Source organism: Stylophora pistillata, chromosome 2, assembly GCF_964205215.1.
Source record: "Stylophora pistillata chromosome 2, jaStyPist1.2, whole genome shotgun sequence".
Lineage (NCBI taxonomy): Eukaryota > Metazoa > Cnidaria > Anthozoa > Scleractinia > Pocilloporidae > Stylophora > Stylophora pistillata.
In genome coordinates, this window is record NC_142520.1 from 14,557,027 (window position 1) to 14,572,200 (window position 15,174).

Genomic DNA, 15,174 nt, shown 5'->3' on the forward strand with positions numbered 1-15,174 from the left:
AACTTTGCATTGCTACTGTGACAAACTTAAAATCTATCTTGAAATTCAATCAACTGGGTTGTATTTTATATCCATCAGACCTCTAGAAAATTGAATTGTTTTAACTTTCTCATTTCATTTCTTCCCTTACCTCTCGCTTAAGGAAACACGACTATTTTCTGGTTTTGATAAGTCCAAAAATAAGGGTATTTTAAGGCCCAATACCTCTGATGAGCAGCCTCTTCTAATCATCATTCTTATATGGGCAGTGAAAGCCATCACTGAAATTTCAAAATCAGTAATAAAATTTTTGGGAAATCTATTTCATAGCCTGTGCTGACTTGAAATTTTCATCTGCCTTCCGTTTTTTAGTCATAATTCCGTACACCACATCTTTGTTTTATTAACTTAAAATAACTTGAAATTTACAATAAACTTCCCAGAGAGTATCGTTTAAACATAAACGAGGGGAGAATATTTGAATAGCGCAAGCTAAGCCATTTTTGAGAACTTTTTTCGCAGCCATATTTGGATTATTCTCGAGGAAACGCAGCAGTTGATGATGAACATCAAGGGCGCATGTAGTCGAACTTTCTGAGGAAGAAAATCTAGGAAGAAACTTAATAGTACATACATGTCTCTGTGGTACCTCAGTTGCAACTTTTGGCTCGATATCATTTGTTAGATAAGTAGCCATTATGTCAACAATGTACCGGATTCGATTTGCTTCGTTGCCTTGTTGAAATATTAAACGCAGACAGAGCTCTCGGAAAGATCCACCAAAGTTATTCGTCTTTTACGGCGTGATACTTATCGACTTACATGAGATGTGATATGTGTTGGTGGTAAAAACAGAGTTTGATGCCCTAAAAGCCGATGTTGCTCAAAAGGACGATCCGCCATGCAATTTTGTCCAGCGGTCAACTTTGACATTAATTTAGCAGGTTGTGTTTCTAGTCTACAAAGTTTGAAATGTAACAAAGTCAAAATATTTGACTTGTTATTTGTTAAGCTTGAGATAATTGCTGGTTCACCGAAAAACAAGTAAGCCCGTGATATATTGGTCTCCTAGCAGCACAGGAAAAAAAAGAAAATGGTTAAAAACCTGTCACACATATAGAAATCACTTTTATATCTTAACCGAGGTTTACTGCATACATTTGATATGTAATTTCTTGCGATATTTGTACTCCAGTAAAATCCGCGAAACTTGCCCGCACTAAAATAACAATTTATCGTGTTGGATAATAAATCTCTGATTAGACCATTTGTTGTGTAGTATCACTGAGTATAGGGCGAATAAAAATACGGCACAACTCATAAAAATACTCAGCGATACTACACAAAAAAACGTCTAATAAGATATATATATTTAACAATTATTTGCCGAAGGCGAGGTGAATATCGTGGAATAATCCCCGAGACGAAGTCGAGGGGATTATTCGACAATATTCGCCGAACCAGAGGCGAATAATTGTTTTAGTATAATTTCGGAGCTGAACAACAGAGAAATCTCTAAAATCGTAACATTTTAGTAACAATTATTAACATTTTAGTTGAACACTTTATATAAACCGTGCGGAGCGGTTTATATAGCGTCATATAAGGAACCGCTCGCCCAATCAGATTGCTGGAAACTCTTTGCTGAGCTCTGAAATCATACTAATATTTTATATTGATCAAAAACGATCCTTAGGCACTCAAAAAATTAAGGCCTTTAGCCTGAATAAATTGAGATTTCCATTATGTTTGATTTTATCAGGTAATGCATTCTAAATATTGCTAAAACGTTTTAAGAAAACTATCTCTAAAAGCTTCTAAAATTGGATGTTCTAGGATGTCAGTTTGGTTTAAAATAACACCCGGAAGAAGAACTCTAATGTTGCTACTGGAAACAGTTGAATTTTACTTTGATTAGCCGAGTAAGAGCCAACCTGGCATTTGAAAAAGAAATTTAGGTCTAAATATTCCAGCCAATCATACCCTGATATAGATAGTAGCCTTCATTTGGCGCGAAAATTTGCTAGGTTATGTATTTGTTCTTGAACATTATTGTAGATCGTATCGTAAATCCTCTAGTTACGATGCGTAGCTATTGCGGTAATTAAATAATTTCTCCTACTTTTGTGTATGTTTTATCTTCTGAGAGGATCATATGGTTTTCAGTTGGAACAAAGGTGAGTCAGGTGTCACCAACAGAGAATAAAGGGGGAGACCATTATAAATCAACGGCTAAGGAAGAGAAAGGGGAGCGCAAGAATATTACAGAGCTTTGGGGGATTGGAATAATCTCATTTTTGATGACATAATCAAGGCCCACCCTCCCTTACTCATAGGCGATAAATAATGACTGCTTCTCTATTGAGAACTTGACCGCTTGAAAAGGAAAACCCAAGAATACTGTCACGACCAATTATGACAAAGATGGCAAGTGTATTCCACATAGATAAAGAGTGCTTTTTAAGCGTCGTGATTGGCTAGTACGGGAGTGATCGGAAAGTTCTTTTAGCCTCCCTTCAAACGAAAGACAAAATCGCGCGTCAAGAGTCTGACGAGACCGAAAATGGACCAGTGTATTACGGAAGTTTTACATTTAATTGGTTAGGAAAGGTGTGCATATCTTCTGGACCAAGCACTTGGTGTTACCAAGAAAAGAACTAGTAGAATGCACTCCTAGATAACTTACTTAGACGCTCCTTTAAAAACTTCTCTCACTTGTAACGAATGCTAGGGTTAGAAGATTATTGTATAACAAGGCGAAGAAAAAATGCAAAGAGAATTGAGTAAGATTGCACCCTTTCCCCAACCTTATGCTGACTCGCTCCCAGTCCTCTATATAGCGGCAGCAGCTGACCAGAGCTGGATGAGACCACGAGGTCCAACGAGATGAGAATAAAACGAAAAATCTCCTCCTTCTACCCTATTGCATTTTTCCCCGCTTGTGCTTCGCACACAGTATGAAGACAGTTGAGGATGAATCAGCTATCATGTATGCGCTCACCTTTATACATATATATATATATATATATATATATATATATATATATATATATATATAATGTGTGGTAGTCGGAAAAAAACAACTACAGATACATCCCTACAGACCTGTTTCGTGGTTGCCACTCATCAGGGGATTTTTTAAAATCTGTCGTTGTTTTTTTCTGACTACCACACGTTATACCCCCTCTACTATTGGTATCGAGCACTGTCTCACGGACACCAAGCTTAATCCCTCTATATATATATATATATACAGACCTATATACATAGGTTAGTTGATCACTCCCCATAGGGCTTTTTCAGGGCCAACACCCACCCATCCCACCTAGGGGAGGACATCCACCACACAGTAATCTCGTGGGTGGGAAATTAACGTCTCCTACCCCTAATCCTGCCAGGAGACGGGGCCTACGGTTTATTTATTTTATTCTGATGCCCAATATTTCACACGCGTAAGGGTTATGTTGCATGCCAAGGCTCCCAATCAATGTACGTGTTCATAGTCATGGCTGCCTCTTGCATACAAACGTGAAGTATGGGGTTCGCATGCGCTTTAGGTGACACTATCATGAAAATCAGATAACCAATAAGCAACGGTGTGACGAGGGAGCCGATCGCGTAGAGGACACCAAGAAGAAAAACATAGGCAACCTCTCTCAGGGAAAGCATCTTCAAAACACTTTTCGACAGCTTCGGCCCTTTCTCCTTTCTCGTGGAATTAGTTGTTTCTTCTTTCCATTTCTTATCGAGACGATCTGTGACCAACTGTGAGGCGTCCTCATTAGAGAGTGGTACAAAATCGCTTTCCTCCAAGGCTCGTTGATTGCCTGTCTTCATGACATCATTCATCCCATTGCAATAAAAGGACAGAGACAAAACCAACTTTCTCAGCAGAGTCATCGGTAGAGGTTATCTTCCTGTGGCCATGTGGTACCATGATTCTAAACTGCCATTCGAATAACAACAAAACACGATTGACACAAGGAACTGGTCATAGTTTATTGTCACGATAAAACTAGCCCGATCCTCCCACAAGGCTTTGTAATATACTTTTGACCCTCTCCCCCTCAGTTGGCAGTTAAATGGAGGCCAATTTTCTACACCCCCCTTAGTAATTGTACTCTGTTGGCTCCAACTAACCCCATCTGCAAGCTCCCCTAAAAAACCATGTCTTCTTCACCCCCCCGAGTGGACGGAGAGACAAATTGGGGCGTCGAGAGTTTATTCCGACCATTTCTCAGTATATTGAAAAAACGAGTATAACTGCTATTTTTAAAAATTTTTCGTGCTTCTGAATTTCTTCGCAGCTCTGTAAATATTCACCATTAGTATACACCACACTGATGAATAGTACTTTTTGCGCGCGCTGATTGGCTAGTTAGGAAGTGATAAGCAAGTATGTTATTTACTTCCGAGCAAGCGATGAGACAAAATTGCGCGTCAACAAAATATAATTCCGACCATAGTTTGGTATGTTGACAGATATATGCTTATTTTTTGGGTCTCGTAGTGGTTTATGCTAAAAAAAATTATTCACATCAGTGTCGGTGAAAGTGATGGATATATAGCTCACCGCGAAATGTCCACTATTATAATCCAACAGATATATTGCTCACGCGTAATTTGTGAAAACGTATCGCATGGCCGAATATCCCCAGCTATTACTCGAGGATATTCGAGGATACACCCCAAGTCATCATATTCACCAAAGCTTGCGTCCATTACAAAAAAAATTCCTCTTTAAATTGGATTGAAAATGAGAAACGTTGAGTGGTTGTTACAGAGTAAGGAACATGTTTTTTTCTTCATAAAATCGTGTCAAAGAATACTGAAAAGTGAACACCCCACGTGCAAACGGTAACCTGTTCGTAAACATTTTCCCACGCTTTAGAAAATATTTGATGGAGAACAAACACTAGCCTCCCTTGACGCGCGAAATGGAGGTTACTGTTTATCTATTCACCGACATTGAGATGACAAGTTGTTGATTATAATCCTTCAAATATTTGTTCTCGTGCACAATTAGTCGATTCTTGTGGTCGAACATGCCTCAGGTAAAAAAAAGGGGAGTATCCGCGGATATACGCCACGTGATACTATAACAGCGCACGTGCTCGCCCTATCTAAGTTTTATTGAGCCGCTATGAACAAAATCTTTATTCACGCACGTCCGTGCGTAAATAAGATGACATGGGTTTTTTTCTTTGCCTGGCTGCAGAGTTGCCGTCCTGTTAAGCTGCAATGCAGTTTCCTTCTATTTAAAATATAGAAGAAACGAGCGAAGAACTGCTCAATTTTTCCATTGGCTCTTAGGTCCTGATTTTTTTTACTGATCACATGATTTTGGTGTAAGTTGGAATGAAAAAACAATTCGAGCTCAATTATTTCAAATTGCTTTCGAAATCATAAAACAACCAAATTAAACTTTGTTGTTGTGAACGAAGTGCAGTGGTCTGTAAAAAGTACTGATGCAAATCAGACTTTATTTAACAATTAGAAAGGCCCTGACTGTGATCTCTTCTGTTGTAGAGCACGCAGGAAGCGGTTAGAGCAGTCAAACAGTTTGGAAGAACTTGAAGCATAGTCGAAGAGCTCGAGTTACAAGTCATGCAAGACATTGGGTAAAAAAAGGAAACCGACGGAAACATTTCGTGTATCTTTACTCCAATGAAGCCAATCAGATCGCACGTGATAAAGAGATTGTATTTTAAAACAATATATGTCCGCTCGCGAAGTTCGACACCGTTTGCTTGCGTTTGCATAAAGAGTCCAAACATTTATTATTGACTCTTCACCGACCTCACAAGTTCTCCCAAGGAAAAATAGCGAAGTAAGCCGGTAAGTGTCGGTTAAAATGTTTCTGAAAACGTTTTTAAAATACCAACTTCTTTCAGCGAGAGCTAGTCTATGGAAAGATGTATTAAATCGTGCAAATCACAGGTTTTCATTTAAAATGGACCAGGAGAAATAAAAGATCAGACTTCACGGTTTACAGATATTAACTTTCCGTGCCAATATTCCTGTATTTATAACAATGTCCGGCAAAAAGCTAAAATTCCACCGATTTATGTCTATTTTGTAATGAAAAAACATTAAGAATATATTTGAATATTTTTGCTATGGATCTATAGTTTTGGCGGGATTTCTGGTCAAAGGTCTGACTAAAAGGTTAAGGAGTAATTAAAATGTTTCCCGTTGCACACCATAGCCAGAACATTTAAATTAATAGCTTATCTAGTAGTAAATATACCGTCCGCTGGTACGTTTAAATAGAAAAAAAAGTATATGGTAGGTCTCGTGGGAAAAAAGTCGTTGCGTGACACGATCAAACGATCGCTGACAAATGGCTTAAACAAACTAAATTCCTCATTGGAGGTTCCGGTTTGATTTTGAGGTTGGGTTTTTGAGTTGGATTTCGAGTTGGATTTTGGCGTTGATTTCCATCAGGATTGTGGTCCATGTGAATAAAATATATTTCTATGTCACCGATGATGCGAGTTTGTGCGCTTAATTACCTAGCAGTTGTTCAACAAGAGATTGATAAACGATAGTTGTTGACATACCCATGGAAGCACGAGTTTCTCTCTTCGGCTACTTGAGGAAGAACAAGACATGGTTTTCAAAAGAGCTTGCAGAGGGAGTTAGTTCAAGCTAACAGAGTATAATCATTAAGAGGGAATGGTTACAGAGCATTATGGGAAGAACCCGTCATTTTTACTGTCACACAACCGAAAAAAAGAGGCTCAGGACCCCGTGACCAAACAGACAATAGGCTATGAACTGTACTTTGTACTGATTATGTTTTGTTGTTATTCGAGTGAAGGTGTAGAACCATGGTACCACATGGCTACAAAAAGATCGCTTCGACCAATGGCCCTGCTGAAAAAGTTGGTTTTGTCTCTATACTTTTATTGCAATGGATGAATGATGTCATGAAGACAGGCAGTCAACGAGCCTTGGAGGAAAACGATTTTGTGCCACTCTCCAATGAGGACACCTCACAGTCGGTCACAGATCGTCTCGAGAAGAAATGGAAAGAAGAAAAAGCCAATTTTACGAGAAAGGAGGAAAGACCGAAGCTGTGGAAAAGTGTTTTGAAGATGCTTTCTCTGAGAGAGGTTGCCTATGTCCTTCTCCCAGGTGTCCTCTTCGGGATTAGCTCCCTCGTCACACCATTGCTCATTGGATATGTGATTTTCATGTTAATGTCACCTGAAACGCATACGAACCCCATACTTAACGGTTGTATGCTAGCGGCAGCCATGACCATAAACACATTGATCGGAAGTCTTTGCATGCAACACAACGGTTACGCGTGTGAAATATTGAGCATCAGATTGAGTAACGCGATAAAAGGTCTCGTTTACAGAAAGGTGAGCTCTGGTATGGTAGCTGACTCATTCCAGGTCGTATCCATAATTTGCGTGATGCTTAAGTGGTAGGAAAAGGGGTGATGGGTAGACGGAAAACTCTGGCAATTTTTCCCATCTCTTCAATCAGTCGCGCTCCCTTCTGCCACGGGTCAGTTGCCGCGCCGTGAAAAGGACTGGAAACGAGTCAGGGTATGGTAAGCAGAAGGTACAATCTTACTTAGTTTTGTCTGCACTTTTCTCTTCGCCTTACGATGCACTGTTGATATTAACCTTAACGCCTGTTGCCAGTGAAAGAAACAATGAAATATTGTAATCAACGCCTATTAATTATTTCTTTCCTTGACAACACTGAGTGCTTACCCCAAAAGATTAGCGCAGCCTTCCTAACTAATTAAACCAGTGTGATGTATCAGTACATTTCTGGTCGCCCCAAACGTGTTGACATTCTATTTTAACTGTTCGTTTGCGCAGGGGTGAAAATTCTTTGCCAACCACTTCCGAAAATGAAAAATTCCCTTTTCATTCGCCTGTGCAGTATACACTTATCATCTTCATCTTAATAATTCGTTGCAGTACTCTTTGGTTTTCTTTTCAAGCAATCAAGTTCTTAATTAAGGAAACAGGCATGATCTTGCGATATTTCGTTTATGAAGGGAGTAGGGAGGGAGGGTTGGGGGTTTTTAGTTTTGACACCACAATAGAATTTACCTAATACTCCCTAAATTCCTAAGTTGTTCCAATGTTTTCCCCCCCTCCTCCGTTGGCAGTCATTTTTCTATATTCTCAGTTTTCTTTATATTCTGCTGTTGACAGATGAGCCACTTTGACTTGTAATTTATCTTTTCTTTATTTTGCTTTCAGATATTATTACTCAGCAAGAGTACATTGTCCAAGTTTTCAGCAGGACGAGTGGTTGATCTCATATCAAATGATGTCCAGCGGATGGAGACAGCACCTGCTAAGTTTTTCATAATGATTCCAGCCGCACTTCAAATCGTGGTTGCAACGTTTCTGCTCGCGTATCTGATTGGCTGGCAGGCTCTTATGGGAGAGTTATTTCTCTGTCTTCTTGTGCCCTATTACATTGAAATGTCCTCTGTCTATGGCACACTGCGTCTGCACTCAGCAGCAGAAGCCGATCGTCGAATTTCCTTGACGAACCAAGTGGTTTCTGGGATCCGCGCTATCAAAGCGCGAGCGTGGGAGGATGATTTCAGAGGAAAGATAAAACATACACGAAAGTAGGGGGAGAGTTTTTGACTTACCGCAATAGATACGCATTACAGCCAGTAGGGTTACAGTGCGAACTATCCTTTTACTGGCGTAATAATCCACGAACGATCTTGGGAGACCACAAGAAAAGTTTGTCATTACAATCTTAAAGCTGGACTACGAGTTCTTGAACCAAGTTTTACTGAGACCTTTCACTAGCCATGGTTATAACGCCGGTTAACTAAAAAAATGCAACGTATTTTTAACTGTCCTCTTTAGCTTCAATGATTTGTTCACCCCTTTCAGGTCATGTCACGATACTCAAAACTACTTTTTTTCCCCAACTTTCGTAAATTATTCTTACCTTAGTACATATACGCACGTTACAAAGAGAAAATGTGAAAGAACCATTTCATGAGAATATTATCGTCTGACCTGACATAGGTAGACAAAAAAAAGGTTCTGTTGCAAAATATTTTTAGGGAAATTATATTCAGCCGCGCGCTTTTGGCGCTAAAACTGTCCTTAAATATTTTCTTTAGAAGATAATGTCGAAGGACAAATATCTGAGCATATTTTCACACCAAACGAAGGCTATTATCTATAACAGGGTTTGATAATCAAAGAGTGCAAAGTTCGTGAGTTATTTCAATTTGTACGTAAATGATGGCAACACTACCTTCTCTTTCTTTCAGACGAGAAATCAGCATCATCCGTAAGAAAAGTGCTATTCTCTCAGGTCTGGCTGCCTTGGAGTATACTTCAATACCCATGCTGCTCTCCGTTATTTCTCTGCTACTGACTAGTCATCATCTCACTCCTGTCAATGCTTTTACGCTCCTAATGTACATGAACCTGTTTAGATTTAATCTTTGCCTTGATATTGGATATGGTGTGGTGGAGACACATGAAGCATATGTATCACTCAGCAGGATAGAAGATTTTCTCATTTTAGAAGATTTGTTATCGATCTCGGGAGATCAGTGTATAGAAGACAAAGCTATAACGCTAAAGGAAAAGTCCGTCGAGTTACCAAACAATTTTACAGTGATGGGCAGTCAGTCGGAGAAATCAGAAGAAAAACCCCTTACTGATCTGAGGGTGAACCCATTTGAGATAGGAACTTTATATGTGTCCAATTTAACGTTTAAGGAAATGAAGAGGAAGGATGAATTTATTCTCCAAGATGTGGAATTCATTGCCCAATCAGGAACCTTGACAGTTGTCACCGGGCCAGTAGGCAGTGGAAAATCAACTCTTCTCTCAGCGATCGCTGGCGAGATGTCAGACATCAGAGGAACAATGAGTCGTCATGGAACTTTTGTGTACGCGCCGCAAGTAGCCTGGGTGTTCTCTGGAACCTTAAGAGAAAATATTTTATTTGGCGAGTCGTACGATGAATCAAGATATACCAGGGTAGTTGAGGCTTGCGCCCTCACGCAAGACTTTCAGCAGTTTCCGAATGGTGACCAAACTGTTGTTGGCGAGCGCGGTGCCGTTCTTAGTGGTGGTCAGCGTGCAAGAGTAAATTTAGCACGCGCCGTGTATGTGGATGCAGACCTTTACTTGTTGGACGATCCTCTCAGTACTGTGGACTTCAAAGTGGGTCAGCATATCTTTGAAAAGTGTATCAAGGGTGTGCTCAGTAAAAAGACCCGACTGTTAGCTTCTCATCAAGAACAACACATGAAAGATGCCGACCAAGTGATAATGCTGTCTAAAGGGCGCATACTGGGGAAAGGGACCTTCGAAGAGCTTCAAGATAAAGGCATTTTAAATACCACCATTGACCCACTATATAAGAATTCTCTGACAGCGAGTGTGTCGGACAACACTGCAAGTGAGAAGGGAGAGAGAAGCGACCATTTGATGTCACTTGTTACTGATAGTAGTGGTCTGGAAATATCTGATGAAGATCGGGCAATCGGAACGGTGTCAAGCAAGCTTTACTGGGACTACTTCAGAAGTGGCATTCATTCCTTGTTGATCATTGGAGTTGTTATTTTGTGTCTCATTACCCAGAGTGAGTCTCAATAAGTTATCGTAGTGGCCAGGAACAATCATTTTATTTCGCCAGGGGAGGGGGTTGGGGCTGGAAGATTTTAGTTACATCACGCTAAAACTAACCTGATCTTCCCATAATGCTTTTGTAATATACTCATGATCCTCACCCTTCATGTTGGCAATTAGTGGGCAGTCAATTATCCATACCTATAGTGTCCTCTTTAAACTCTGTTCCTTCTAGTGACTCCCCCTAAATCCTTTGTCCCCTCCCCCCTTCCCAGGTGTGCAATGATGATTGGTTCTGATGGTTCTTTAAATATGAAAAATTCCCAAGTGTTGCCAAACTTTATTGGAAAATTCATAACCAGTCACAATTTTTTTAGCAACTTACCGTATATTTCTCCTTCTCTCAGCATTGATGAGTGCCCCTGATGTTTGGCTAATGTTTTTGACCCGGAAACGTCCTTCAGAACAGAAAGACAAGACGAATTTAGCTATCTATGGCTGTTTGGTCGCTGCCTCGTTCATATTAGGCATCGTTAGGTCCTACATGTTATTTTTGGTTTGTCTAAGATGCTCCGAGCGTCTTCATGACAAAATGGTTGTTGCTCTTTTACAAGCACCGGTTCTATTCTTCGACTCAAATCCCGTGGGTAGAATCCTGAATCGATTCTCTAACGATGTGGGCTGTATGGACGAACTATTACCGCTACAGTTTGTATTCACAGTTCAGCTGATGTTGCTGTTGCTCTCAGCTGTTATCGTGCCTTCTGTTACGAATCCTTGGCTTGTGTTTGTCACCATTCCAGTGACGGCTATGATTCTCTACTTTGCGAGATTTTACTTGAAGAGTTCCAGGGAACTGAAAAGGTTGGAGTCAATATGCCGAAGCCCAGTGTTCTCTCACATATCAGAGACTCTTGAAGGACTGGACACGATTCGAACAAGAGGCAGACAGAGGGATTTCAAAGAGAAGTTTTACAGGTGAGTTCGTGCAACTTATAAGGTGAGCTTAGAGGGTAAGCCTGCGATCTATTTCCGTGCGATTCTGGCCTGGTCTGCAAAGCGTGCACAGTATCGTTATCACTGGGATCTCGAACTAATATCCAAAAAAAAATGCAACTCTGATAAAAGAATGTGCTGCGCGGACTAAGCATCTAAATTGTAGATGATATGCGTTAATTTTTTTTTAATCAAACATTAAATGACACGTGCGGCACTGCACGCCCAATACATAGAAATTCATGGTAAGATTTGACCTGTACAGGGCCGTCCGAAGAGGTTGGCGTGAACCAGTCTGGAAAAGTGAGATATGAAAAAAATAAGTAATTTCTTTCGATGAATTATGAGTTTCCTGTACTGACTTACAAAAATAAAGGATAATTATCATTTTAGTATCTTTTTTCCGCGTACGCTTTTCCATGTCATCCCAGTTGGGTTGAAACAAATTCTCGAGTTTTTAACACTTAGTGGTCATATGACGAAATGCTTATTTCCCGAGGTTAGCCACTTCGTCAATAAGTATATTATTTCCCTTTGGACAGCCACCAAGACACTCATAACCAGTCTTTTATCATGGTAAGGGCGAGTGGTAGATGGTTCGGTGTCCGTCTGGAAGCGATCATTTCTCTGTTAATCGGCTTGGTGATTCTTGCGGCAGTTTTGATATCTCAAGATGCTGGTAAGTGAATTCCTAATCAGTTACCCTGAAAGAAGGCTCTTGATATTCGCGTTTAGGTGTACGCGTTTTTTCGTTCACAAATAAGTTCGAGGTTTTTAGCAAAGCAAGCCAAGGAGTAATCTGCATGTGGTCTTGTGCTTTATTCGAGCGCCAAATCTTTCGCCGACCTCTCGCCGGCTGGTCTGCTCATGGCCTTGACACAATTCAAATCATTTGACACCCTCTTCATAAGGGCAAAATCAAACTAGTCTTAGTTTAATGAAGATTTTTCAAACTATTGTGCATGTATCACGAGTAGTATGTCGATGCAAAATGTTCCCTCGACATCTTGTGTCGTATTTAGGCATTTATAGATTATGCTAGGATAAGTTTTGGCATAATTAGAGCAAACTGACATAATTTCTGCCAATTAGCAATGCTAGCATAATTTTCGCATTTTGATAATTATCAGATCATTTTTGATGCCATTATTTGGGGATTTTTTGTCTCTAGTCCCAAGCACTTGGTGACCTTAATCGATATTTAAAGTTTTAGTTAAACTAGTAGCATTTGTAGTTCACTGTGAAGCACTGAGCCCGGGTCTGAGGTGCACCGAAACCGGAAGTCACATTTTAGCCATGTCGATCCCAGTACCTCTCATTAGGCAAGGCTACAATATGGCGTCGGCCATGCCTGATCGGAACGTAAACTTGCATCTGCAGGGCTCTCATAGAAAAAATATATATTTTGGACTTATTTGCATTTTTTCAAAGAGCATAATTTAAAAAGACGGTGGCATGATTTGGAAAAAAGAGCATAATGTTAGCATAATTTGGCCAAAAAAAAGCAGTGCTACTAGCATAATATGCCACTTTTACTTGCATAATCTATAAATGCCTATCACCAACATCTTCAGTATGATGGTCGGGTCGGAATCCACAACCGATAGTTATTCTATAACGTAAAAATATGGTAATCAGTAATAATAACTCTGCAATCTCTTTTTTTAACATTTAGTTTAACATTTTCTTACTAGCTTCCGCCGGACTTGCTCTTGCTTACATCATTCAAACAATGGTTCTGACGCAATACGCTGTAAGAAAATCATCAGATGTTGAGAATTTTATGACGTCAGTGGAACGAGTTATGGCCTACACCAACCTTGACTCAGAGCCTGGATACAAAGTGAACAGACTTCCCCCGGAACACTGGCCACGTGAAGGAAATATCGCATTTTACGATGTGTCGTTAACATATTATCCGGGGGGTCCTCAAGCACTGAAAAGCATCAATCTTGACATCAAAGGAGGCTCAAAGATTGGTGTTGCAGGACGTACGGGCGCTGGAAAATCGTCTTTCGTAGCAGCTCTTTTACGCATGCCTGACCCTGATGGAGAGATTCTAGTTGATGGAATTAAGATAAAGGAAATTAATCTTCAAGCAGCTCGAGGATGTATATCCTCTCTTGGTCAAACTCCGGTGCTTTTCAGTGGTTCGTTGAGGAAAAACCTGGATATTGCGCAGCGCTTCCAAGATGCAGATCTATGGCAAGTCTTAGAGGATGTGCAGCTGAAAGATTTCGTGGAAAGTCTAGAGGGACAACTGGATTACGAATTGCTAGAAAATGGAACAAATGTCAGCGTGGGAGAACGGCAGCTGATTTGTTTGGCTCGTGTTCTGTTGCAGCAAAACAAGATCATCATCTTGGATGAACCCACAGCACACGTGGATCCAGGCACAGAAGAAACAATCTGGAGAGTGGTGCGAGAGAAACTGAAGGACTCCACACTAATAATTGTAGCTCACCGTCTGAACACCATCCGACACTGTGACAAGATTCTTGTTTTTAAAGAGGGAGGGGTGGTCGAGTCCGGAACTTTTGACGCATGAACGCTCAAATGTTTTCCGTTAGTTTTTAAATTGAACCTAGTTCTCCTTATTATAGGAGATTAACAATGCATGTAATTGACGCGAATTTAAAAAATTCGCGTTAATTTTATGTATCTTAATTTACCTCATTGTTAATTGAAATGACATTAATTGAAAGCATCGCTATTTAAAGACACCTTTATTATAAGCAAAGCTACAATTCTTTTAAGTCACCGTCAGAGTCGGTTGACGCATCATCATTTAATATTAAGTTAAAAATGTCCTTAGATTCATCAGTGTAGCGATCGTCTTCTCCGAGGGGATAACTCACTTCTTCAACTTTGTTGCGCAAAATGTCTATCGCATTTTTGTCATCCCATTTCACAGTCACCGCAATAGGTATTTCTAATCCACCTTGAACAAGTGGAGATGGCTTATATTTTATCGCTGTGACCTCTCCTTTTATGACAGCTTCTCTCTGCAGTACGTGCCAAATATATCGGCTCAATTCTATTGTAATATGTCCGACAGTAGAAGGAAATATGGCTCCTGGCAATATTGTTTGCCCAGCAACTGCAAACTGGTCGTGTTTATTGTCTTTCTCTTGCTTGAACGTGAGCTGTTTCTTTAAAAATTGTTTCCAGCTTGTACGATACACGTGATAACTTCTTAAAACAGTGTTGAATTTCAATGTGGGAACAGCTTCATCCGCACTTGTACCATTCATTATTTCACTGGCCTACTGAAATGAAGATAGAAACATTAATTCTGTCTAAAATAAGCTACTGTGACATTGTCTTTTATCCACTACCAAAGTTCCTCTCAGCTAGACTACAAAGGCTCCAGTTCTCAATGGCTAGTTTCATCACTTGTAAATATGTAAACAGTATATCTACCAATTTGGATCTTGGCTGGCTACCTATCCTGGAGCTAAGGGACTACTCGCTACTAAAGACTATTTTTAAAGCACTGTATTTTGATAACTGGCCCTCCCATTTAAATTTGCAAGTCGTTAAACCCGTTAGGCATCTCCGTTCCAGTGTTGCTCCAAGGCTTTATGTTCCATTTGTACAGGGC

At 40.1% G+C, this 15,174-nt stretch overlaps 1 protein-coding gene across 1 annotated transcript in view; it reads left to right on the plus strand.

Annotated features, from left to right (window-relative positions):
• Positions 1 to 5,493: 5,493 nt before the first annotated feature.
• LOC111335170 (ATP-binding cassette sub-family C member 4-like) overlaps positions 5,494 to 15,174 on the plus strand; it is a 9,999-nt gene continuing 318 nt past the window's right edge. The window contains exons 1-7 of the mRNA XM_088747510.1: positions 5,494 to 5,817; positions 6,803 to 7,352; positions 8,214 to 8,593; positions 9,260 to 10,587; positions 10,982 to 11,552; positions 12,113 to 12,249; positions 13,265 to 15,174. The exon at positions 13,265 to 15,174 is cut by the window's right edge and continues 318 nt beyond it. Coding sequence (XP_088603636.1) covers positions 6,813 to 7,352; positions 8,214 to 8,593; positions 9,260 to 10,587; positions 10,982 to 11,552; positions 12,113 to 12,249; positions 13,265 to 14,118 — 3,810 coding nt within the window. The 5' untranslated portion in view covers positions 5,494 to 5,817; positions 6,803 to 6,812 and the 3' untranslated portion in view covers positions 14,119 to 15,174. The remainder of the gene's footprint in view (positions 5,818 to 6,802; positions 7,353 to 8,213; positions 8,594 to 9,259; positions 10,588 to 10,981; positions 11,553 to 12,112; positions 12,250 to 13,264) is intronic.